The following is a 27,568-nucleotide window of genomic DNA, read 5'->3' as shown; positions in this document are numbered from 1 at the left end:
CTATTACCTCCTGACTTCCTTTTAATTCCCAACTAAAATTTCATCATCTATAGGAAACTTTTCCTAATACCTCTTAATTCTAGTGGCTTTCCTTTCTTAATTATTTCCTATATTCTGTATATAGCTTATTCTTACTTGTATAAGTAGTAAATTGGGAACTCCTTGAAGGCTGGGTCTCTTTTTATACCCCCAACATTTTGCAAAGTTTTTTTTAGCACATAATAAGTACTAAATAAATATTTGCTGATCATTCTATCAAATTTACTTGAGCAACTTTTTTCACATTTTCTTTATGATTTTAACACCTTTTTGCCTCTGTAACTTATTTCTTGACATTCTGTCATTTCACCAATTGGGCTGAGAGGGGAAGTCAGATAATAATCCCTGTTCAACTCTCCCCAGTAGAATACTGTGTAATTGAATGATTCATTTCACACATTTGAATTCATTCTCCTTGTTGGGGCAATTGGAACATTGGGGAAAAGTGCTTTCAAGTATCTGAAGAGGAATTAGTCTTATTCTACTTGGGCCCAAAAGGCATAACTAAGATCAATGGGTGGAAGTTTCAAAGAGGGAAATTTAGATTTAATGAGAAGACAGTTTTCCTAACAATTAGTACTCAGAAGTAGAATGAGTTGCCTAAGCATGTGGTATCACCTTCATTGGAAGTCTTAAAGCAGTGATTGAATAACCATTTGTCCTGTTTGCCATAAGAAGATATTTTTGTTCAGTTACATTTTGGATCTCTGAGTATTCTTCCAACTCTGAAATTCCATGATTGTGCACTCTACCCATCCCCATCCAGCTGTCAACAGAGAAACAAGGGGCTATGAGACTTTGGCTAAATAATTTCCTTGGAACACAATGCCTTGAAATCATACCTCTGAAAATTATAAGCCATCTGTGTTTAATAAACTATGTTAGCTAAAATAAAAACTACTGGAATTTTTTTAGTACTATTACCAGAAATCTAGCAAAACAGGGATGACCATTTTCTGAAAATGTGATAAAAGCATATTCCAGTAGAGTTTTGGGTACGATGAGATAGTTTTTGAGGTCTTTTCTGCCTTTGAGACTGTGTAATTTTGTATAGATAGAGGAGAGCAGAGATGATGCATTTTTAAATTGAAGAATGTTTCCTGCTTAAACAATCTGATAAACAGAAGTTTTAATGGGGATATTGTTGTTTAAAGGGCCCCTTGAACTTGTCTTTGTGAATTAGCATATTTCGAAATACACTGAACCCAGATGGTTGGTTAACCTCATATGTAGAGTTAAAGCTAAAAGAGACCTTAGAGGTAAGCTAAATTCAATCCTCTCATTTTAAAGACAAAAAACCTGAAGACCAGAGAAAGCCAGTGATTTCTAAGATCACCAAAGTGGCAAATGAGATCCCTTCACTCCAAATTCAAGAGACTTGCCACTATACCCACTATCTTGTCTTCAAGTTTTGGAGGCACCATTATGTAAAAGAGGAAATAAATTTTTCTGCTTTACCCCAGTGAAAAGAGACAGGTAGAAGTTGCAAAGACAGATTTTCACAACATCATAAAAAAATTTCCCACCAAAAATGCTAAGGGTTGGCTCAGGAGAGTGTAAGTTCCTTATCTGTCAGAGTCCAAAGTGTCCTAAATTTCTAATTGAGGTTTAGTCAACTTCCAGAGGGTTAGAGTTAGAAAGTCAAAAAAGTCTTTCTAACATGGAGGAGAATCCTCTCTGAGCAATCTGACGCTTCTCTTTCCCTTTTCTGGAAACAAATATACTTCATGCTAGAAATTCTAGGTCTTGTGCTTATACAGATAGAACCTTGTTCACCTTTTCCTAGAGTTTCCCTGCCTAAGATATCAGGAATGAGAAACTAATAACACATTCCTGAGCAAAAAGCAGTACTCTCTTGATGAGGCATAGAGCCTTGCCTACCTCAGTAAATTTCCCTGATTTAGAGGTAAGAAATTTCCCAGACACCTTATATATTCACTTAAGAGAAGACAAGAAAACATAGTAGAAGCTATGTGCCAGTTCTGAGAGCAGCCTATTACAAGACTGCTGCTGATCCCCCAGTTGCATATATCCCCATATGTTATGGCCTTAAGATCCTAGCATCCTACCTTCTAACAATCTCCTTTGTAGTAGCCACTATTATCCCTCTCTTCCTGCTCACTCTTCAATAAATCTTGGACCTTCCCTTGAGTGTGTTAATGAATGCAAGAAGTACTATTTTTTTTTTTCTGTACATCACTGCTCTGTCTAGCCATTTTGTAAAAAGCTTCTTTCACCTCCCAAATGGATATACTCAACTGGAATGCCATCACTAGAAATCTTCAAATAAAAATTGGATGATTACTTTGGGGAATTGGTAGAAGAGATTCCTATTCACATACAACATGACACCCGAGATCTTTTCCAGACCTGGATTTCTAACCCCCATCCATTATGTTACACTATCTCTCAAATCTTTCTCACAGTCTTCTATCCTGGTGACATAGTAGCATAATAAAAAATACTGTTTTGGAGTTAGAGAACCGGGGATCAAATCCCACTTTTGCTACTACCTAGATGATCCTGGGCAAAAGAGCTTAAAAATATTGGTTCATAAATGTCAAACATGCAGCCTACATGAAGATCACAACACTCTCTACCATGTGCCAAGTCAGATTAAAATGTGTTTGGGAAACATCTAAGAAAATAAAGGAAAGTATAGTAAAAATAGATAGTTAGTATGTGGTTTTCTAAGTCAATATAATGCCTGCAATATGTAGTTTGTTGTTGTTCAGTTGTGTTTGCTATTCATGACCCTGTGGACTATATCCCACCAATACTGTCCATGTTTTTTGGTTTGTTTTTGTTTTTGGCAAAGATACAGGAATGGTTTGTCATTTCCTTCTCCACTGATTTAAAGCAAACAGGATTAGGTCACTTATTCAGAGTCACATAGCTAGAAAGTGTTTGAGATCACATTTGAACTCAAATCCTCCTGATTTTAGATACAGTGCTTTGTCCACTGTATCACCTGGTTGCCACATGTACAGTTTAATGGTCCCTATTACTATTTGAGTTTTGTATCATGAAACTAAATGACCTCTGAGCTTCTTTTCAACTTAAAATCTATGATCCTGCAATCTTCAAAAAAATGTACAAAAGTGAATCTTCTAATCAGTCTTGTAAGATAAGCGTCCTTTACCTAGGGCAGATGACAAAAGGATTCCTTTTGGTGGGTATTGGGATGAAATGGAACAGTACAAATAAGTAAATGTTCTTTAACTTTTTAACAACTTTGCAGATGTAATGAAACATTCTAGAAAAGTCAGAGTTTCAAGCCTTCTTCAATGAATTTTACAAAAGATTGATTGATGTTTGAGCTACATTTCAAATTTTAGCCAAAACTTCCAAAATATATTTACTTCTCCACTGATATACTTCCTTCAATGTATTGCATAACAATTTACATTTAATTTTCTTCCTCAGTACAAATAGAGTGATTATAAGGGTTTTCATCAATATGAAATCTGGCCTCAGACACTTATTAGCTGTATAATACTGGACAACACATTTAATCTCTGTTTACTGTTCTATAAAATGAGGCTAATAATAATAATAGTATCTGCTGTCCAGAGGAAGGGAAGGTAGGGGGGAAATTTTGAAATACACAGTTTTGCAAGGGTGAATGTTGAAAATTATCTATACATATGTTTTGAAAATAAAAAGTTTTAATAAAAAAATCATAATAGTATCTACCTTGCAGGGTTGTTATGAGAAGCAAAGGAGATAACATTTGCCACTGACATTTGCTAAATGGTCATTGTGCCCAAAACTACAATCTCCATGAATAGAAGGATTTTCCAAACTGAGAATTCCCTATAATGATTAAATCATATATAGCTTATCAGCACCCTCAAAATTGCCAGACTTTTATTTAGCACAGTGCTGATATATGGAAGTCATTTAATTAGTGCTTGTCTTGCCCATTAAGAATTTCTACTTCAGGAACTCATAAAAATAAAAAGCAAAGAATTTCCTTAGTGTACCCCAGTTGATGTAGTCATATAGCCTAGAAAGTGATCACAATGTATTAAAGAAATGTTAAAGTGTTTTCCTATAATCCTACAATAATGTATGAATAAGTATTTAAGCCATTTTAGGGGATTATAGAGCCTTGGCCATTACATAAAGGTAACTGACACCACACAGAAAATAGCTTAAAAGAATTGTCAAATACTTACAGAATCAGTGTCCCTTGAAAATATATAGACATACATACATATGTGTACAAATATTACATGCACATATATAACATATGTATATGTATTGTATAAATATGAAAGTATATAATATAAAATTATATACACATATATTTAGCATTTGGGGAATTTAGGTTAGGGTGTGCTTTGTGGAGGAGACCCTTGGGGATTTGTGTGTCTATGTATATGTATAGACACACACCATATATACATACATATACATTACTCTTCTTATTTTGCCTTTCCTAAGAGCTAATTAAGCACCTTCACCAATTGTAAATGGAAAACACATTAATGGGGGCTTGGAAGTTATGATGTTAGAAATACTTCTTTATAGGATTATCACTAGAATGCAATATAGCACCCACACTCTGGGAATCTACCCCTCAAGTGAGAGTAAAAGTTAGGAAAGTCCCTGAAGGGTTAACACATTGTATACTTATATATTATTATTAAAAATGTTGTTACCTGGTTTTGGTATTATTGCTTGGTATAAGCAGTGTGGCTGAGTTGTGATTTTGCATTTTTCTGCTTTTTATACAATTAAAAACTTTAATTGGAAAAGTTGGATTGTTGTTTTTGTTTTTCCCTTGTATGCTTTGGAAGAGAAAAAAAGAGAAAAATCATTAATAAGATAAATTGTAAAAATATTGTCTTAATTTCTTAGGGAATTTTGCCTGGGGTTATATGCAAAAACACACATACCAAATAAGGTTGTATTGCATTATTCTAAAAAACCCCTTCAGACACTTATTTGCATACATGAGCATGTGATTTATTGAACTTAAGTTCCCAGTGGTTAACGTGACCTAGGAATGTGTGTAATATAAATATTATAGCTTTGATTTCCTTCCTGAATATTGTATGATTTTGAACTATTCAGGATTATTAGATGAAATATTTCTAAGCTAGCTCCAACTCAGATTTACAATTTGTTGAGAAGGGATAAATAAGTTTGTATTTCCCCCCCAAACCTTCTCTTTTCAGGAAATGCTATGAAGATTATCCATATCTCTTCCCTGACTTTGATTCCCACCCCCAAAAGATATGCTCAATTTTCTGGCAAGCATTCTGTCTTTAATTTGTCTTTTGAACATCTTGTTCTCCAAAGATAGACTCCAGATATTAATTCTGAACTTTATAATTTCTGTTTTATGTTAAGAAAATACCCAATCAGTTATGTGCAAGTTCAATATGAAATCCTAATAAAGATAGTAATAAATGTCAAAGAACATATCCGCTTTTATCTTGGTCAAGAATTTGTAGCATGAATTTCCATGTTGAATGGTTTATTTTCCAGTATCAAAATTTTAAAAAGCAACAATATGGCATAATAGGAAAAGCATATGATTAAGAATCAGGAGACCTGGATTTTAGTTCTTATTTTGCCTTTAACTTGTTTTGTGACTGTTGGCAACTTACTTAACCTTTCTGTGCCTCAGTTTCTTTAACTGTAAAATGAGACAGTTGGATTAGATGGTTTCTAAGCATCATTCAAATTCTTTCATTCTGTGATGATTTTGAGTGAATTGGGTACTTTCAACATTCTATTTATATCTCTTACAGTCCTTTACCATTTGAGAATGAATTACTTCTGTGAGTGTTATAATAGAACTTAATTGTTATTTGAGAGGCAGCTAGGTAGTGTAGTAGATAGATTAATGGCTTAAAGTCAGGAAGGCTCATATTTTTGAGTTCAAATCTGGCCTCAGATACTTACTAGCTGTGTGATCTCGGGCAAGTCACTTTATTCCATTTGTTTCAGTTTCCTCATCTATAAAGTGAGTCAGAAAGGGAAATGGAACTTTGCCAAGAAAACCCCAAATGGGGTCACAGAGAGTTAGCAATTGAATACCAGCAACATCAGGGAAAAGAGAAAAAATATTATAATATTGCAGAGTGAGCCATCAGTTAGAAAAAGGGAACACAACATCTCACGTTTTGAATCTTAAGTTGAACTTATTTTATAGATTTAGAGATGAAAGACTTTTGGAGTTATCTACAAAAATTACTGTGGCAACCATTTGGAGAATGTTTTAGGGTGGGGTAAGGACTTGAGGCAAGGTGACTAAGTAGAAAGTTATTGCAATAGCCCAGGTAACAGGTTGGGAAGGTGTGACTTAGGAGGATGATGGTGGTTGATGAAGATTTCCAACATGGAGAGAAAAGGACTATGGAAGAGATGATGTAAAGATAAAAATAAGATTGGCAACTAATTAAATAAATGGAGGGAGTAAAAGCCAGGAATAAAGAATGACCCAGGCAGAGATTCCAAACATGGCTACCATGTGAGGGCCCTCTGTCCACTGGACCCTCTGTCCAGTGCCTTCCTTATCTCTACCTTCGCCTATACTTTAACTTTGCTTATCTAATAATAAACCTCTTTTATCAATCTAAAAAAAAAAAAAAAAAGAATGACCCTGAGGTACTTAGTGATCCAAGGATGGTAGTGCTTTGACTAATAGAGTTTTGAAGAAGGATGCATTTTAGGGGAAAGAAGTGAGTTCTATTTTAGATTTAATGAATTTGAAATGCTTGTGTAGTCTCCAGGCAGTCAGTGATGTAGCATTGGACCTCAAGAGACTAGCTGGATGCCTCTGAGAGTAATCTGTAGAGAGATGATGACTGAGTCCATAGGAGCTGATGGAATTATTATGTGCATATATAAAAAGAGGGCCATCTCCAATAGTCTTGATCTATATCTACATAAGTTTTCCTTTTCAGATTTATCTGTTTGTTTGTTTGTTTAGACTTTTTTGGAATAAGTGAAAGAGGAAATTCTTTGTCTCAATTCCCACCTAGCCTTAATCACTGAATGGTTGCAACCTCAGTCAAAGTGAGACTTATTGAAAATTTTAGGTTAAAAAAAGGCCAAGGTCTCCCATTTCATCAAGGTCTCTCTCCAGTGGTCCTGATCTATATATCTGGCCAGTGGACCCAGATGGTTGTGGAGGGGAAAGTGCAGCAGGTGACCTTGCCCAGCCCTCCCTCACTTAAATCCAACTCACTTGCATATCATGGAATCACCTCCCTGATGTTATGGTCCTCTTTGAGAACAAAGGATAAAAACAACAATAGCAATTTAGAAAAAAATAGAAAAAAGCCCAGAATGGGGATTTGAAATACAGCAAACCTAGGGAGGATATAGGTAAAAAAATAAGTAAAAGAGATTGAGAAGAAGTCAAACAAGTAGGAACAAAATCTAGAGGGCAATGTCACAAAAACCCCAAGAGAAGAGAGTTTTCAGAGGGAGAAGTTGGGCAACTCTTGTTGTCAAATGCTGTGAAGAGGGCAAGAAGGGATAAGAGTTGTAGGGGAAGGGGCAGCTAGGTGGATAGAGCACCAGCTCTGAAGTCAGGAGGACCTGAGTTCAAATTTGATCTCAGACACTTAACACTTCCTAGCTGTGTGATCCTGGCCAAGTCACTTAACCCCAATTGCCTCAGCAAAAAAATAAATAAATAAACAAAAAATTTTTTAAAAGAATGGGAGGGATTAGATTTAGCAATTGGAGATTATTTATAATTTTGGAGAAAGTAATTACAATTGAATAATGAAATCAGAAGCCAATTTATAGAGGGATTGGAAGGGAATGAATGGAGAAGAAGTAAAGATACCAAATGTAGTTGACTGGTTACAAAAAAAGGCTAGTAGGGATGATAGAATCTAATGGTTTTTTTTTAAGGATTGAAGAGATTTGAAGGTTCTTGTAGGCATCAGACAAGACACCAATAGATAAGGTAAGATTAAAGAATAGAAAAAAGGGGGAATGATAGTAGAAGAAATTTATTGGAGATGACCAGAAGGAATGGGATCAAGGTTTTGGATAGAAGGATTGGCTTTGGAAAAGTTAAGGGCCATCTCTTTATCAGTTTTGAAAAGCCAGAGGAGAGAGATGTTCCAATTCACTGGCCTGAAATATTAGTTGTAGCTGTTCTTTTACAGCCTAACTATGCATTTGAATCAAATCCATCATCCTCACTTAATGTGTGCATGTTTCATTTTTAATAAAGAGAGCTGCTACTCAAAGTTAGAAGTCATTGGTTCCCAGTTTTTTCTGCCCGATACCCCGTTTCTGCACGACTACATTTTTCATTTCCACCTTTCAATTTTGTTTGCACAAGATTTGGCAGCAATCACAATGAAAACATGTAAAGCATAATGTGGTTTTTCAGTTTACAAGGAAAAGCAGACCAGGACTTTTGTATTTGAAAATTTCTTTAAAGCAAAAGAACTTGCCTGTTGCAATCTATGTATAGCTTGCTTAGAGTTTAAATCAAATTACTCACAAGTAGAATAGATGATGTGAAGATGCTCTACCTGTTCAATTTTATTTAATTTTATAAACATTTCTTCAGGGTTTACTATGTGCAATGCATTGTGCTTTTCCCAGGGCATTTCATTTCAAATAGTATACTTAGTCCATCAATCAATAAACATTTATTAGACACCTACTGTGTGCCAGGCACTTAGTGTAGATATCTTTCAAGAACAGTAAAACTGAAGGCTCAGAACTCTGATGATTCACTCATGATTATGGAGGTATAGAGAGAGCTAAGGAGTTTTAATAAATGCAGAGAAATCTGGGGAACTGACAAGAGGTACAGGGAGATCATGATGGTTGTTCCTTTCTAGGATGCATCCTAGATTTTGCCTACCATGCTCCAGAAACATCAGTCACCTCTGAAAGTCACAAGCAATAGTCTGAGTATCTTCCACAAGGTCCCTGGGGTGGCTCATACTGGAGTTTTTAGTACCTTTTTTGGGTACAGCCAGAAGGGATGGTCCCATTTGTAAGCACAAACAACATTAACAATATAAACATGGATAGGAAAACAATATGACCCATAAGAAAATTACTACAATTGTTATAGTTTCTTTCCATTTCACCCTAGAGAGGTGAAGTAAGAACCAATAGCATGTGGTGGTACAAAAATTACCATCAATCTACTCCCAATGTCCATTTAATCAGCACATTTCATCTTGCAACTCAGATGTCCCGTTTAATTGTGTGGCATCTGGAACATTTCTTCTTACACACTCTTCTGTTGAACTGGTTTCTTTTTCCAAGTTACTTGCAAAGGTTCCTCAGATGTTCCTGCTAAAATCTCTTACCAAACAGATCTCAATACAAGTTGGGACAGCTTCTCAAAATTTATTTCTCCAATGATTAGTTCTTATTGTGAAAATCAATTCACATTTCTAATTAAAACTCACAGTTTTAATATAATCAATAACAAAACTAAAAGGGGTGGGGACACCAAATTAAGAATTCATAATTCATTTAAAACTTGTCTTTACTGTCACTAAAATTTGATATGCTTTTTTCCTAAAAATTTTCTACTCTGATAGTATTGTTCTTACATCATTTTGAAATATTTAAGAATTTTATTTCATAAGACATATATACATCTAGTAATAGGCATATGATATTTAGATTTAAAACATCAAGATCTCATATTCTTCTATTGACTACTTGCTAGAAATATTCTATAACAGAAAAAAAAAACAGGATTATAACAGCATTAAACTGGTCCTTTGGGCTGAAGCCTAAAGGTACATATATGGCAGGATAAAGCATCCTTAACTTTGTTTGACTTCAGGTAAAAATTACAATTGACAAACATCCATGCAATAGCAATTTCACCTCATAGCCAGATACAAGAATAGCCGGGTGGGAAACATTCCTGTTCAATGGAAATAACATAGTTGGGAAACTGAGCCAGAAGGATTCTACTTTAGGTTAGGCCAAAGGTTGTCCTTCTACCTTTTTGCCCAGACACAGACCACCAGTCATAACGGCTTCTCCAGAGCTTCTCTGAAGGGTTTAGGCTTTCCTTCCTTTTCACTTAAATAAGTTTCTCTTTGTTTTAGAAAGGAAACAAGACAGTTACTGAAAGTCACATAGAACAAAAATTGTGTAGGACTCATATAATTTGCACTCGGGTTTTCAATTTTGACACACACACCAATTTAAAAAGATTTTAAAATTGATCAATACTTAACTTTAGTTTGCATACTCCTTAAATTCTAACTTCAAGTTCCAATAAACTCAATTACTTTTTGGTTGTTTACTGATTCACACAAACTTTTTCTTTCTTTTTTTCTTTCTCTGTTTTGTTTTGTTTTGTGAGCCAGGAAAGTGTTGTGCTGTTCTATTCCAAAATACAGGTCTTCATCTTGAAATTTTCAGTAACAGCCTTTAAACCTGACTCTTGATAATCATGCAAATTCAGGTCATTTACTGCCAGTTTTAAAGTGAAAATAAACTTTCCTCTTTTTTTCAAAAGTTTCCAAACTCAAATCCTCAATTCACATTGTCAATGCAAACAGTTACCACTTCCTTTCTGCCTATGATCCTCTCATTCCTACCTACTTAAACTTTCTTACTTTCCCTTCTATATACAATTCCTTCTACTGGGTTTTGATTAAAGCCTCTTTAAAACTGCACACCTATTCTGATCTGAAACTTCTCCTACCTTCTACTTGCTTTTATCATCATATCTCAAACAATCTTCACTGAACTTTTTTTTCTCTCTCTCTCCTGTCCTCTCCCACCCTCATCCCCAACCCCTATCCTCCTTTTTCTCGGGGGCCCAGATTTTAGGATCGCATTACCCGTTCACAATCACATACCTTATTTACCTTCCTGTAAATGTTTAATTCCCTTCAGCTGGGCTATGTTTTGCCTTATCTACTTTATCAGCTAAATCCTTGACTACTATACTGGAGCTTTTAATGTATGGTGTTCTAGCTCCGTCTCCTCAGTTAGAGGAGTTATACTCTCTCTATATATATTCTCTCTCTCTCTCTCTCTCTCTCTCTCTCTCTCTCTCTCTCTCTCTCTCTCTCTCTCTCTCTCTCTCTCTCTCTCTCTCTCTTCTCTCTCTCTCTCTCTCTCTCTCTCTTCTCTCTCTCTCTCTCTCTCTCTCTCTCTGTCTCTCTGTCTCTCTCTCTCTCTCTCTCTCTCTCTCTTCTCTCTCTCTCTGTCTCTCTCTCTGTCTCTCTCTCTCTGTCTGTCTCTCTGTCTCTGTCTCTGTCTCTCTCTCTCTGTCTCTCTCTGTCACTGTCTCTCTCTCTCTCTGTCTGTCTCTGTCTCTGTCTCTCTGTCTCTGTCTCTCTGTCTCTCTCTCTGTCTCTGTCTCTGTCTCTCTGTCTCTCTCTCTGTCTCTCTCTCTCTCTCTGTCTCTGTCTCTGTCTCTGTGTGTGTGTGTCTCTCTCTCTCTGTCTCTCTCTCTGTCTCTCTCTCTCTCTGTCACTGTCTCTCTCTGTCTGTCTCTCTCTCTCTCTCTCTCTGTGTCACCACTTTCTTTTCCTTCTTGCCCAACCTGATGGAACTTATCTCTGCAAAGAAGGATTCTAGACCTTTTGGAGTTTTCAAGGTGTCATGCAGCAGTCTATGTGTCCAACATACAGGCCATACTATCCCACTCTAAGTCTCAGGCCATTCCAGAATTCCTCCTGGCCTTGCCTCTGCTCCCCACATTTCTTCAATGTCACACTGACCACATAACTGGAGAGTTCATAGTTCCTTAACCAAGAGAACTCTGAAACTACCTTCTCCAATAAAAGGAATGAGCTATTTTTAAGTTCTGAGTTCCCCAACCAAGGGAACTCAGCCTCCTACCAACCAAGGGGCAAACCAAAGAAAGAGGCAGGAAGGTCCATTATCATTATATGAGTGATTTAATAATCATATGGGTTAGTTACATAAAAGCTGTCTGTGATGGCCACCAGAATAATTCAGTGGATTATCTCTGATCCCCATCATGCAATCTGGGGCAGTTCTGTGGATTTCCTCAAAGACCTGCTCCCTTCAAAGCCCCATGATAATTATAGAAATCAAGCAAAGGAAGAAGACGCTGTAGAATATCATTGCATACATTAGTGCAATTTAGGCTAGAGTTTTGATTTACTTCTCAGTACTGAACCTGATTCCAGTTCGGGGCCAGTTCAAGTAGTTAGATGTTCAGGCACTCAAGGCATATTTGAATATGTTTGCAGACATACATAAGGTTATTTGTTAAACAGTGTGTCCTTGTAATAACTTTCAGTCCCTTTGGTATAACTTTCACCTCAATAGAGATCTCACATACCCTACATTCCATCCCAAAGCCCTTGGTGTGGTTTTTACCACCTGGGACTCCACTGTTCCTTTTCCCTCTTAATATATAAGCTCTTTATGGATAGGGACTGTCTTTGTTGCACTTGTCCTGAAACTTAGCATACTGCCTGGCATGTAGTAAATTAAGTACTTATTAAGTATTTATTGACTGATAGCTTTGGGGACTGCCAATGGTCCCCAGGAGGTAGTTTCCTGAAGAACCCTTCTCATTTTCTCAGGGATAGGGATTTCCAAGTTTTTATCATTGGATACTATCAAGGACTGTGGAATTTGGGGGATTTCCTAACTCTTAATATGACTTTCTGACAGTGGTGTTTCTTAGGGCACTCTTGGTTTTAATTTGAGAATACAGCATTACATAGTGTGCAGAAACAAATCTTTTCTTCAAACTGAGGTTGGTTTTAGTATCTAATCATGGAACTTACTTTTAAGTTCTATGGCCTTATCAACAATCCTATAATTTGATTCGACGCACAAGACTGACTGGCTGTAATTCATAAGCAATAGAGGATGGTTGATGTCTAGTATTAACCAACATAAATCCTTTACTAAAATCATGCCAGATTCCATGAACATATTCAAGGATTTGGTTGTTTTCTTTGTCACCCTCACTCTCCTTTAAAATGCACTTAAAATTTGAAATTCATGCTGAGAAGCCGTAAAATATCATGGCAGCTACATGGTGGAATGGACAACCTGCTGGACTTGGAATCAAGAAGACTTAAGTGTGAATTCTGCTTCAGGCACTTACTAGCTGTGTGACTCTGGATAAATCTCTTCATCACTTGTTATGTGTGAGTTGCTTCAATTGTGTTTCACTCTTAGAGCCCATCATTGGGGTTTTCTTGGCAAAGATACCAGACTGATTTGTCATTTCCTTCTCTAGTTCATTTTACAGATGAGGAAACTAAGGCAGATAGGGTTAAGTGAATTGCCCAGGGTCACACAGCTAGTAAGTGTGTGAAGCTGGATTTGATTCTATCAATTATATATTCTGTCCTTTATCTACCATACCACCTAGCTGCCCTTCATCTCTTTCAGCCTCAATGTCCTTATCTCTAAAATGGTTAAAAATAATAATAATGTACCTCAAAAGATTTGGGTGGTTTTTTTTTTTGTTGTTGTTGTTGCTTTTTACATCAGTATTATGGGTTTTTTCTTTCTGAACTCAACAGATTCACTAAACAAGATGAGCATTTCCATATACAAAAAAGAACATAAAAATAGAATTGTACACAAAGCTGTAAATCTATTACTTTTAGAATGTTTTTCTTTTTACATATGTAGTAAAAATCAGAATGTTATTTCAAAGTTGTCATGCTTGTCTGTTCTATTGGTTTTCCTTCTGTTCTTTTCTGTGCATTTAAAAAATGTTTCAACGAATCTATTTTTCTTAATTTTTTTCCTATTTTGGTAATTTCCCCTCTTCTTTGCTTCTCCCCAAGTCCCTTTACAAACTGAAAGGAAAAAAAAAAAACCCTTTATGTTAGATTTTTACAGTCAAGGAACAAAAGACCACTTCTCTTCTCTGTCCCTTTTTCCCTCATGCATTAACTAAGCCTGAAAATAAATGGATAAATGGTCTATTCTGCTTATTCATTTCTCTGTCAGGGGATAAGTGTCATGTTCTCTGAAATCATGATTAATCATTGCTTTGATGATTTTTCTTAAATTAATTATTTTGTTTTACAATGCTGTTGTATAAATTGCTCTTCTTGAATATGCTGTTCCATCTCTTAGTATTTTCACTGGCTGTGCCCCACACCTGGAATGCTCCCCCTCCTCATCTCTGTATCCTGTCTTTTCTCAGTCTCTTCAATTCACAACAGCAGCAACAACAACAAAATCCTGTCTCTTATAGAAAGCTTTTCCCGATCCTTACTAATTCTATGAGCTTTCTTGTTGGTAAAGTTTTATTTTTCTTGTATGTAACTTGTTTGTATCTAGCTTTTTTGCATGTTGTCTTCATTATATTGTGAGTTCCTTGTCTTTTGCCTTTCTTTGTATCTCAAGTACTTAACACAATGCCTACCACTTCATAGACATTTAATTAATGTGTATTGATTGACCGACTAGTTCTGAACATTTCACTCTGAATCAATTCATTTAAAGCTTGTCCAAAGTCATCTCACAGGGTAGTTATAAGAATCAAATGAGATATGTAAGTAAACCTAAAAAATCACATATTAACTGCTGTATCTTTTAATTCAGTGCATGGACTTCAGGACACGAACCTTTCACTTTAGCATTAGAATCTTAAACATGAATTTTAGTTCAATTTTAGAAATATTTATTAAGCATTTATTGTTATAAAAGTATGCTAAAAGTATAAATATATGCATATTTAAATCCTGCTCTCAGGGAGATGATAATTAAATGAGTGGAAATGACAACTACTCAAATAACTATGTTACAAGAAAAATGATACTAGATGATCTCCCATTTATCTTCCTAAATTCCATAATGTTTTTATCCTAAGTATGAGGAAAGGTCCAGGGTAAGTATCTTGAGATATTTAGGAAGGAAAGAAACAGGAAATGCTTCATGGAGAGAATTCCACATGAGATGGGCCTTGAAGTACAAGGACTGATAGGTAATGGCTTTTGGCCATTTCAGCCACTTTGCTAAAAGCAAAGATATGGAGATGGAACATATCAGGACTAAAACAGAAGATTCATAGTAGAACAGTTTAGCTAAAATATAAAAGAAATAGAGAATATTATGATATAAAGCTGGACAGGAGTTGGAAGCCAATTGAAGAGGCTATTTTTAAGTAGTTATAGATCTGTCAAAAATTGTCACTAATTCTTCATTGCCTCCTTATTAATTAATTAAGGTTTTTCATAGTTTGATGTTATCCTACCTTCTGAAGAATTAAATGTGATCTTAGTTTAAATTTTCTTCAGTAGATATAGGATCCTACTGACAGGGTTTGATTAGAAGTAATATGATCAAGGGCAGTGAAGTGCTGCAATGGGTAGAGTATCAGGGCTAAAATAAAGAAGATTCATCTTCCTGAATTAAAATCTGGCCTCTGACTCTTACTAGCTATGACTCTTACTAGACCCTGCACAAGTCATCTATCCCTATTTGCCTCCATTTCCTGATCTATAAAATGACTTAAGAAGGAAAGGGCAACCAATATCTTTGCCAAGAAAATTCCAGATAATGTCATGAAGAGTTGGACCTGACTAAAAACAAGTGAACAACAATAATGTAGTCAGAGAAAAGTGATAGGAAGATTACTTAGCAGTATGGAGAGAGAATTTTTGTTCCAGTTCTTTTAACTATGTACCTATCTATCTATAAATTGTTTTCCTTCTACATATTTTTACAAATAGCACCTATCTCAGTTGAATATCTCCCTCTCTCCCCTTCAATATTATTTTTGACTTCCTCAGAAGTTTTTATCAACAGTCACTCAGGGGCTTTTCCTTTTGGTCTGATATGAAGATGATATGTTATCTTCTCTATGTTCTCTCCTTTCTCCCTCCCTGCCCCAATGCCACAGCTGAACGTGTTTCCAACAGTTGGCTAGAAGTTCGACACATTGAAAAATATGTTGAGCAAGGTAAAAGTGGAACGAGGGAATTACTCTGGTCTTGGGCACAGAAAAACAAGACGATCGGTGACCTTTTGCAAGTACTACAGGAAATGGGCCATGAGCGAGCAATTAATTTAATTGTGAATCATGGTAAGTCCTTGTTCTTATAATATTGATGTTAAATATTGCTATATCTGTGACTAGTTGGGAGAGGCAATATGGTATAATAAAGGATGGTCTTGGTGTTGGGAAAACCTGGGTCTCTATGACCCTGGGCAAATAAATGAAACTCTCAGTTGCTCCTGAACCACTTTCTAAATTATAGATGAGTGGCCTTTCTGAAGGCATAGAACACAGGATCTGCTATCTCAAAGACCTGAATTCAAATTAGGCTTATGAAACTCATTACCCAAATGACCCTGGGCAAGCCATTTATCCTCAGTCTCAGTTTCTTCATCTCTAAAATAATAATAATAACAACAAGGTAGTTCCAAGGTAATTATGAGATTAAATCTGGTCATTTTTTATAAAACACTTTGTAAACCTTACTCTATAAACATTAATTGTTTTGCTTTAGTCCATATAGTGAGTTCTATACACTGATGAAATTGTGTATGTCTAAGACCAAAAAAAAAAAAAAAGAAGAAAAGAAAAGAAAAGAATGATTCCACTTATTTCTTTTGAAAAATGTAATATTTCCTCAAATGACATTGACTTGTTCTTCTGTCAAAATCTGCTCTTCACCAGTAATTCTATTCAGAAAAGGACACAAAACGTCTTTCACCACATTCCTTCATTCTCAATTCACAATGACATTGATCTGTCCTTTTCTGCAGTTTCATTTCTCTCTAACGTTCACAATACAAATCTGATTTTTTTTTTAGCAAAACAATTCAGTTATCTGTTTAATAAGCATCTGAGAATACTTTTGAGGTCTACACATTAGTTGAAATGAAACACATTGTTACTTTCTAGATAATTTTATGCCCATGATTTATCACATAATTAAATGTTAAGAATATAATGAGATTTCTTCCTACAATCCATAGGAGACTGCTGGAACAGTTCAATGATTTTTTAAAATTTTTTATTCTTTGGATTCTGTTGTATCCCCAACTCATTCTTTCTCTGCAGCAGTCATTCTGGTAACCTTCTTTCTAATTATTTTCTTTTTCTCCTCTACTTTTGATAGCATATAATCTGGAATGATATAATAATAAGTCTTTCGTTCTATTTAAAAGAAAAACCAATCTTTAAAGCCTGTGATCCATGCAGATGGACTCCACCACTAAGGGGCCGCAGCTTTAGAATCATGATGACTTGGTTTAGGACTGGAGGAAAGTTTAGTGATTCCAAAGCATGGGGATATATTTGCATCCTCATTGCTCTTTATACCCTCACACAAGATCTGAAGGGAAGAGTTTTAAAGCTTTAAGCTTTGCTCAAATGGGTCTTCCCCAAAGGAATTAACTTAGCCCCTTCTAGAAAAACACTTCTAGTCAAGAAGTTGACTTGAAGTATCATAGAGGAAAACAATTTCCCCAGAAACCCTCCCTCAACTATCTCAAAAAGTGATGAGATCAGGAGAGCCAAGGATCCAGACAGAAAACCAAAGAGAAACAGCCAATGAGCTTCTCCATCTAGCTCAGGGCTACATAAGCAGATGGCCAGGAGACTATGGGAACTCAGACTGAACAGAGAAGGCAGAAACCAAAATGAACTCCAGGAAACAGCTTGAACTTGCAGGGTGCTCTGAGCAGGGATGGAAAACAAAATGCTGCTGAAGCCATTCCAGAAGAATGATGAAGGAGCCTCTCCACCTCTTGGCAAAGAGATGAAGGAATAGAGGTAAAGAATGAAACTTACAGAGACAGCTAGGGTGGTACAATGGGTAGCACAAGGGGTCTGGAATCAGGAAAACTTTGGTTCACATGTAGCTTCAGATACTTACTAGATATGTGATCACTTAATGCGTTTGCCTTAGTTTCCCTAATTTGGGAAATAAAATGGGAATGATAATAATAAATAACATTTACCTCCCTGGATTGTTGTGAGACTCAAATGAGATTGATATTGATATTTATAAATATATTTGTATAAAAATTATATTGTGTTGTATAAAGATAAAAATATAAAGTGCTTGGTATAAAAATCTGCATATAGTAAGTGCTACATAAATGTTAGCTATTATTATTTTACCTCGGTTTGCCTCAGTTTCCTCATCTATACAGTAAAGAATAATAATAACTGAGGATTGTTGCTAGGATCAAATGAATGCTTTTGGTAAAGCACTTAGGACACTGCTTGAATCACTGTAGGCTATCTATGTAAGTGTTAGCTACTATTATTATATATTTTCTGACAGCCAGCATGTGAATTTGTTTTGCATAACTATATTTGATGTTAGAGCTTTTCTTTTGGGGGAAAATTTAAGGAATGGTGGGGCATTGTTTTTAATTTATTGGGAGCACACATGAACAGACCCTATCAACTTTCTTTGTTGGTACAATTTCTCTATGTGGAGGATTTGGGGAAGCTTGTTTCTAAAAAAAAAAAAAAAGTTCAGTCTGTAAGGGAAGTATCTTGGAGAGACTGTGAAATATAGAAAATCTGTAAATGGTTCTAATCAGCTAATCAAGTAGTGAAAGAAAAGCTCTGTGATGGGCTTTAAATTCCTTGGTTAAGACCATGGTCTATTTTGCTTCTGTCTTTTGAGGGATTTCATTGATTCTGTAATTCAGAGTGTCTAGTGAGAGATAATGTCATAAGGTAAGAAAGCATTGCATATTTTCCTCTCTCTCAAGCCATATGTCTCCAAGAAACAGGTCTGGGTCTTTGGCTTTTTTATAAATGTTCTTTTCTATTCTAGGTGAAGGAAATGGGTCTCCATGACCTTCTGTAGCATCCCAAGTTCTAGGTTGGGTTTTATAGCCTTCCCAGTCTTGATGCTCTAATGAACAAAGAGCAACCTCCTAGACAGATCCATTGAGATAATGATGCATTTGGCAGAAATACTGCCTTTGGATGTGAACTTAAAGAAACCAGTACTATGGGAAACTAAACTAAGTTGTGATCCTATTCTCCCAGATTCTGAGTTAGAATAGAGAAGTATATGCCCCTTGAGATGTTGAGGAAAGACAATGTTAATTTGTTCTTGCTTTGTAATGTCAGACAGTCAGATGGAACTAAGACACTAATTAGTTATTATCCCCTAACAATGGAAGGTACATAGCTAATGAGGGCTCTAGATGATAGTGACAGAAAAAAGAGCTAGCCACCCTCATAATTACCCTTAGAATTCTTAAGAGTTGATGCAGCACCCTTGTTGAAGAAAGAGCCATGGCATACTAATTCATTAAAAATGAAAAAAATGAAAAAATCAATGAATAATACTAATAAAACCCAGAAGAGAACATAAAGAGTTCAGAAGGAGACCCAGATAAGGAAGTGTAGTATCTGCCATTTTAAATTTGAATTATGCGAAAAGACCCAACATTTATGTAATGAACAAAAAAATACATCTATAATAAGAGGTTTAGTTTCATAAATAATCCTCCTTTTCATCTTTCTTTACACATTTGAATGTTCACATTGATGTTTCATAAGTTCATAATTTTAAAAGAGAATTAAAAAAATAAAATGCTCAGAGCAGCATTGAAAAAAAGGCAGTATTAAGAACAGGTTGTCTGGGTCTGGATTGAGAAGTGGGAGAAAAGAAAACAATGACTGTAATATTGGGAAGGAAAAGAATTTTGAAAGCCTTAAGGACTCTGAACAATGCAAAGATCCATCAAAATTCCGGAAACTGACAATAAATCCTATTTCACAATTTTTGGCAGAAAAGTGATGAATTAGAGATACAGAATGTGGTATAAATTTTCCAATACTGATAAAGTATAGACTCCTTTTCCTTGACTAAACCTTATTTGTTCCTGGTAAAGGCTTTTCTGGGAGGGAAGAGGAAAGGGAAGCTAATTATTGGAAAGAACAAAGCAGGTAATGATAGTGATAGCAAAATAAAAGAGAAAAGAATTTAACATGTACACAATACTCAGCCCACCAAGATAGTGTGTTACAAGCATCAACCTAGCTGTACTCTGAACATTCCCTCCAAACAACTTTAAAATTCCGTCTGAAATACAATATCAGAATGTCAGAACCAATAAAAGGTCAGAGTGAGACATTTTTCTGGCCTACAAAACTTTGAAGGTTAGGAGAAGTTTGTAATATGTGGTGAAAACCTGTTCAGAGTATACACACAACAGCAGCAATAAAAGTGGCTCGCAATAACAATAGCAGCAGCAGGCTTGGGAATTCTCATCCCAGAGACTATGAAAGAGTTAGACTAATGGTCAGAAAAAAGATATAAAGGGATCTATGGCTGGCACTGGGTACAACTAGCACTGATTAGCAACTTTTTTGCCCATATGTAGTTTTGAGTTGCAGTTCCAGAGCAAAAAAAGAGCTTGGTCACAAGGGAGTAAGGGCCCTGGTTGAAGTTCCAAGGAAAAGCAATTGCTAATGCTTATGGTTGCAGGAGACAAAAGACCCTTCCTGATAAAGAGTAGACTAAAGAACAAGAGAGCAGTCACCACACCTCTCCCAGGATCATACCCCTTAGAAGTACCAAAAACTGACAGATCCTTAACGTTAGCTCTAAAAAATATCAGGGTGGGAAAAGTTTGAAGTTGGAAATAGGCTCTGTTTATCTGGAGGTAAGAAACTAAGTTTAATACCAAATTCAAAGCTAGGAAATAGGATGGAAATATGAGCAAGCAACTAAAAAAGAATTTGACCGTAAAAAAAGCTATTATGACAACAGGGAAGACCAACACATAAACTTAGAAGATGACAACAATGTGAAAATAGCTCACAAAAGAGCATCAAAGAAAAATGTTAATTGGACACAAGTCCAGTAAGAATTTCTGAAAAAACTTAAAGAAAGAGTGTGGAGAAAAAAATGGGAAAAGAAATGAGTGGTGCAAGAAAATCATGAAAAGAGAATTAACAGCTTGCTAAAAGAGGCACAAACAATGCTAAAGAAAGTAACACCTAAAAACTAGAATTGATCTAATAGAAAAAGAGTAATGAAAATTTACTGAAGAACTCCTTTAAAAACAGAATTGGTCAAATGAGGGACAAAAATATAAAACTTCTTTGAAGAAAATAATTTTTAATTAGAGTTGGGTAAGTGAAAATTAATGACTTCATGAGATATCAAGAAACAACAAAACATAGTCAAAAGAATGAAAAAATGCAAGAAAATATGAAATATCTCATCAGAAAAGCAATTGATCTGAATAATAGATAAGGAGTGATAATTGAATTGTTGATAAAAAAAAAAATAAAAGAGATAAAAGAATTACTGGCCTACTTGGAACCTATCACCAAAGTAAGAGCCAAACTGTCGTATTTCAAGAAATTTTTAAGGGAAATTGCCTCAATATTTTAGATTCAGAAGGTAAAATAAAGACTGAAAGAATTTATTGATCATCTCCTGATAGAGATCCCAAAAAGAAAATTCCCAAGGATATTATAGTCAAATATCAGAACTCCCCAATTAAAGAAAATATTTCAAACATCCAGAAAGAAACAGTTCAAATATTGTAGAGCCAGTCAGAATTACACAAGATTTAATGACTTTCTTAAAAGAGCCTAAGACTTGGAATATGGTAATTCCAAAAGGCAAAAGAGCTAGGATAACAATCAAGAATAATCTATACAGTAAAACTGAGTATAATTCTTCAAGGAGGAAATAGACATTCAGTAAAATAGCATTCCTGAATAGAAAATTTGACATTTAAATATAAGGCTCAAGAGCACAAAAAGGTAAGCATGAAAGAGAAATCATAAAGGATTCAATACTCCTATGTGGAAGATGATAAATGTAATTTTTACTTACTTTATTGTTGTTGGGGCAGTTAAATGGAATTTATGTAAACATAGGGAAGAGTTGTGTTAATCATTTGTAGTGGCAAACAAGGGGATGCTCATCAATTGGGAAATGGTTGAACTAGTTGTGACACACGATTATGATGAAATGACTAGGTGGGTGGTTTTAGAAAGATATGGCCAGACCTACATGAACTGATGCAATATGAAGATAGAAGAACTGGGAGATCATTATACGTAGCAATAACAATGTTGTAATAATAATAATCACTTGTGAAAGAGTTGGCTAAATAATCCAAGACAATTTCAAAAGACATGTTGAAAAAAATGCTTTTGATCTCCAGAGCAATAACTCATGAACTCTTAGTGGAAATAGAAGTATAATTTTCTTATTTTATTTATTTTTTTTGCCTTTTTTGAAATATGGCTATTATAGAAATATTCATAATTTCACATGTGTAATTGATATCATCATATTGTTTGCCTTCTTAGTGGATGGGGAAGAGGTGGGAGGAAGGAAGAGAATTTGGAACTCAAAATTTAAAAAGAAAAGAATGTTAAAAAACAATTTTTAAAAATTTCATATATATTTAAAAAACCAAGCTGTGAGTAATAAAAGATTCATCATTTCTTATATAAACCTCCTCTGTTATCTTCTGTATATTAAAATGTTCATTTTGTTGCTATCTGACAAGCTTACAATAAAAAGTCTCTAAAAAAAAGTATTCTGAATAGAGATCAAGTAGGTATTGATTGTATCCACCAAAAAAGAAATGTTTCAAACATTAAACATGAAATCATGAAACCCATAAGCGTGCACTGACAAATTGCTGAAAATGTGAAACAATAATTTATAATCTTATTATATTCTCCAAAAAGGTTGAGATTTAAAAACATCAGGGCATGAAACATTTTGTGGGATTGCTAAACAGACATTTCACCTTAACCACAATTCTACAGTATCAAGCAAGCTACTCAAAGACCATATCTTTGATTAAGCCAGGGCATAAGATGGTCTCTTCTTCCTGGCATTGGTCATCTCCTCTGAGTAGTTTTTATTGGGAATACTTCCTACTGAATACCCAGTACTTGGTCCCAGGAGCTTTTTGACATCTTAAACTCATGTGGTTATCATCAAAGGTAGAAAATGTCTATCTCAGTATTATTGTTTGGTCACTTTGATGAGGGAAAGAAACAAAGCAAAAGAGATAGCCAGAAATTTAACATCCAATATTTGGCTTGCCTATATAACACATATTTTCACAATCTTGTGTGAACAGCTACCATAACTGCTGTGGGGAAGAAAGAAAAGTCCCCTTGTTTCCTTGAGAGGGATGTTCTAAGAATCTCAAAATGCTTAACATACAAAAAAAGAAATAGAGAATGTGAAGATGAAGTCATTCCTTTTAAAGTCTACTGAGGAACAGCTAAGTAACACATTAGATACCTAAATTCAAATCCAGCTTTAGACACTTGACCCTTACTAACTTTGTGACCCTTGATTGCCTCCCCCCCCAAAAAAAAAATAGAGTTATCCATGCTGACTCAATGGACAGTCCTTGATGTCCTAATGGACAGTTCCCCTCATAGGGAACAAGAGAAATAAGGGTATGGCTTCATTACCCTAAAGTACAAGGCTATGAGAACCAGTAGAGTGTTGCTGATTCATTCCAAATCTTAAATTCTTCAGGTCTTTCTATAAATGACTTAGCATCCAATAGATTAGGGACCAGGAAATGTGGTGTTCCATATCAATTTAAAACCTATTCTATTTTCTCAACCTTTGTGGGTGGAAACATACCAACGGTACTGATCCCTTGTCATCTTGCATGTTTATTTAAGTACATTAGAGTACTTAGAGCTCTTAGGTTAACAGCCCTTCAAATTCATCATCTTTACTCTGGTCCTTTTCATCAATATGCATTTTTTTCCTTTGCTGCTTCTGTGATAAAACAGAATGTGCAAACAATTCCAGCTTGTTACCCAAAGAAACTTTGAACACACAAAGATTTAGACCTTGAAAGTTGAACCTGAAAATAATAGCTTCTGAATGACTTTGGTTGTTGTAGGTTATTCTCTTAATGGGATATAAGACTTAATTCCCATGGAATTCCTGCCATGTAATCAGCTACATTTCTCAGCTTTAGACTTCCTCTACTCTTGTCTCTTTGCTTAGCTAGCAGAGCATTGCTGTATGAAGTTGACTCATCAAGTTAAATTCAATGGGTCCCCTGGAATCATAAATGTGATGCCTTTTCATTGTCTGAACCCTTTTGAGTCCCTAAAGCCTCCCACATGACTTGCTGTTCATGATATAAATACACAGAGATTTGACTGGATACAGCTGCATATTTTATGTCTTGCTTTCCTCAGACAGATTTTGGCATGGCTTTTTACCCTCTGGGTTATTTTGTCAATGTAGAAGAGGCTGATTTGGCTTAGGAAAAGGCCTAAATTCTATCTTTTCACTTGGCTCCATTATTATGCAGTCTATGTAACTAGGATTTTTTTTTTGTCTTAAAGAAAAACCGCTTCCCTTGTTAGTGAATTCATATAAACCCCCTTTATTCATTTATGTGCTTAATGCAAGGTGACAAATAAAAACTGAGATAGAAAGGAATAGAGATTTCAAAGATGCATCCTTCATTAAGGAAGATAGAATTGTTTAACTGTGACTATTGGAATTTCTTTTGTAATGCCAAATTAAATGTATTTGAGCATAGAGTTCAGTAGAAACAGAGATCTGATTCATTGGGGAGAAAAACACAGTCTGCTAGATGCGTATTCTATCTCACTGGCTATATATTATTACGAGTTATTACTAGCTAAGTAAGTAATAAGAAAAAACTGTTGCACTTGATTAAAATCATGGTCGGGTTTACAAAAAGAAGGGCAGTATACTATAGTGAACACAGTATTGACTTTAGAATCGAGACCTAGATTTGAATCCTACTTCTAATACTTACCAGCCATATGACCATAGGCAAACCAACTAATCAAATAATGAGCATTTTGAAAGTGCCTACTATGTGCAAAGCTTTGTACTAGAAGCTGAGGGCATAAAAACAGGTGTTTCTCCTATCTGAGCCTCAATTTCCCCAACTATAAAATGAGAATAATGGCACTTATCTATCCTTGCTACTAGAGTTCTTGGGAGGAAAATATTTTGCAGATTTAAAAATATACCAACCTTATAACAGTTATAACAGCATAGTATCCTAAAGATAGGGCTGGATTTTAAATTAGGAAATAAGGGCTTGACACTACTTTCTGGTACTTACTTACTTTGTGACCCTAATTAGGCCCTTGAAACTCCCAGTGGCTTAGTTTTTTCATCTGTAAAATAGGGAGAATAATGCTTCATTATTGATATCCCAAGGTCATTGTGAGTAAAGCACAGCAAGGAGTAGCCCCAACTTTGAGAATACAGATGCATTTCAACATTTAAATGCTTAGTGATAAAACTGCAAATAAAGATTTCACCTTTCTTCCTTAACAATATTGGCTGCTATCTGGGTGTTTTGACACTGACTCTCCATACTAATGATGTCTTTTATCTTTAATCCCCTATTTTTATGTGAGACAAATTTTTGTCTCATCCCATACACCTAGAGAGTTTGCTGGGTGGTTTGAAAGCAATCAAGTTCCCTGCTCCCATGATAAAATTCCTAAAAGATATCTTTAACTTGGATTATTCAAAGTTTTTCATTGATTATATGTTAAAGCATAGACATCATGCATCCTTCTATTGCCTTCTGTTTAATTTTTTGGTGAAGGTGGTATTTCATTTTACTATTATGTACCAACATGCAGAATAATTGGTATTTAAAAAGATGGGTCTTTATTTTTATGGGAATCTAAGATCAGTAAAGAACGATTAGCTATTTTTTGAAGGCAACCCAACCTGCTCTCCTTCTCCTATTGATGAGGGCAGATTTGAGATACCCAAATGAAAATGAGGTCTAGTGGCAGGTTCAGGGTACAGGGAGTCAAATGGAGCTCTCCTGCAACCTCTTTGGATTTGGCACAAGGATAGGGAGTTAAATGAGATCTAGTAACGGTGTGAGAGTCCCCTGTAAAGGAATTTACAGATCCGAAAACCTAGATTGATAAAAGAGGTTTATTATGGGGGTTGGAAGTAAGGTTAAAGTCTAATCTAGTTAAGGAAATAGGTGAGAGTAAAGAGAAGGGGTATTGGAAACCGTATTCCAGTGGACAGAGGCTCCTTGGGATGCCAAGTATGGCATAGCTGGCATGTTTGGAAGCTCTGCAAAGAGAGGGTTTTAGTTGGCTACAAGCTGAAGGGGGCTCGTGGGTGGAGTCCCAGGTTGGCTCCTCACTGGGTTTAAGATAGGGCTAGAATTTGAATTGAATTCAATGGGTTTCCAGACTGAGTCAACCCCATCCAGGTAACAAAGATGAAACTGTTTGTGCTTGGGGTGGAGTCCCCTCACTGAGGCAGAGTTGAAGGTTTTCTCCTTCAAGGATTTTCCGAGTTCCGGAGTTCCCTCTTCACTACTCAATTCTGGTGCCTACACATTATCTATCTATACTGTGTATCCTAGATGTACATAGGGTGCTCATTCAAAGGTATGCTAAAAAGTGTGCAATTGAGATTCTTCATCTACTTGGTCATAGTTTCATAGTTGTGAGGACTGAACTGAAAGAAGGATTGGTGGTGGGCCAGGGAGCCATTGATATTGCAGATCTTTGTTGCAGTGGATCTTACCTACTTGAATTCCCAAGATATTCCACGAGGCAAGCAGGAGGGAACACTGACAGAATTATTGAATTCCTTGCATTGACAAAATCAACATGACTCCACAATTACTGTATCCAATCAAAAGTACCTCCCCCGCAAGGTAATTTGTCTCTTATAAAAGAAATTCCCATTACCCCACTTCTTTACTTACTCCTTTTAGTATACTAATTGCTTTTAAGGCTACCTCGCTTGCTAACCATCACAATGGTTAGTTTATTAGGAATTTATTATTGCCTTTAGGGCATCTTCCTCCTAATGTGGCATCTTCCCCCTTGTCTGTATCCCATCAGTCCCTTAACACTCATAATTATATGGCATCTAGCACTGAGCTCCTTTATATACCCAGCTTTGATGGAGAAAAATTTGTCAGGATGATTTTTGCAAAAGATGTTCATTTGTCTTCTGTTAATGTTATGTATCTTCTTTTAAGTGAAGGACTTGTCTCTTTCTTCCCTGTTCCCCCAAAGAACATAGAGTTCCTTTGGTCTTTACCTTTAGCCTGCCTGCTTAGCTTGTGTCCTGTTTGTCCCTATATTTGGTAATATAAAAATCATTACAACTTTAAAGTCTATCCAGCTTCCAATATCTTCCTCATGTTTCTTTTTCTCTACTGGTATTCTCATAATATGGCCTTAAAGTCTACCTAAGCTCCTGCAGATATTAATTAATTTTCCTTTATTTTCTGTTATTCCCCACTACTTGACTCCTCTGCTCCCTCCCAAATATATTGCTTCAGAATTGTTAACTGCTTAGTAAGTAGTTTCTTCCCCTATTATAACTGCCACACCTTGCTTAAAGCAAATCCCAAGACTCACATAGCCTGAAATTGGCTGAAATTCTAAACTTTGGAGCTAGTACTGCATGAAAATCACTTGTTTGGGGCTATGCAACTCCCCTTCCCCCATCCCTATAGAGTGTTCATTATTAACCTATTTGATAATTGGTTGATTGTCTTCTGGGAGTGAGAGAAAGGAAGGTAAATTGCAAGTTAAAAAAGGTTAATGGTT

The 27,568-nt window shown here is 35.7% G+C and overlaps 1 protein-coding gene across 1 annotated transcript in view; it reads left to right on the top strand.

Annotated features, from left to right (window-relative positions):
* IRAK3 (interleukin 1 receptor associated kinase 3) overlaps positions 1-27,568 on the top strand; it is an 88,430-nt gene that overhangs the window by 3,616 nt on the left and 57,246 nt on the right. The window contains 1 exon segment of the mRNA XM_052001768.1: positions 15,875-16,057. Coding sequence (XP_051857728.1) covers positions 15,875-16,057 — 183 coding nt within the window.

The sequence above is a fragment of the Antechinus flavipes genome, chromosome 5 (assembly GCF_016432865.1).
Source record: "Antechinus flavipes isolate AdamAnt ecotype Samford, QLD, Australia chromosome 5, AdamAnt_v2, whole genome shotgun sequence".
In the NCBI taxonomy this organism is placed as follows: domain Eukaryota; kingdom Metazoa; phylum Chordata; class Mammalia; order Dasyuromorphia; family Dasyuridae; genus Antechinus; species Antechinus flavipes.
Note: the sequence above shows the minus strand (reverse complement) of the source record. Positions and strands in the feature narration are given on the sequence as shown.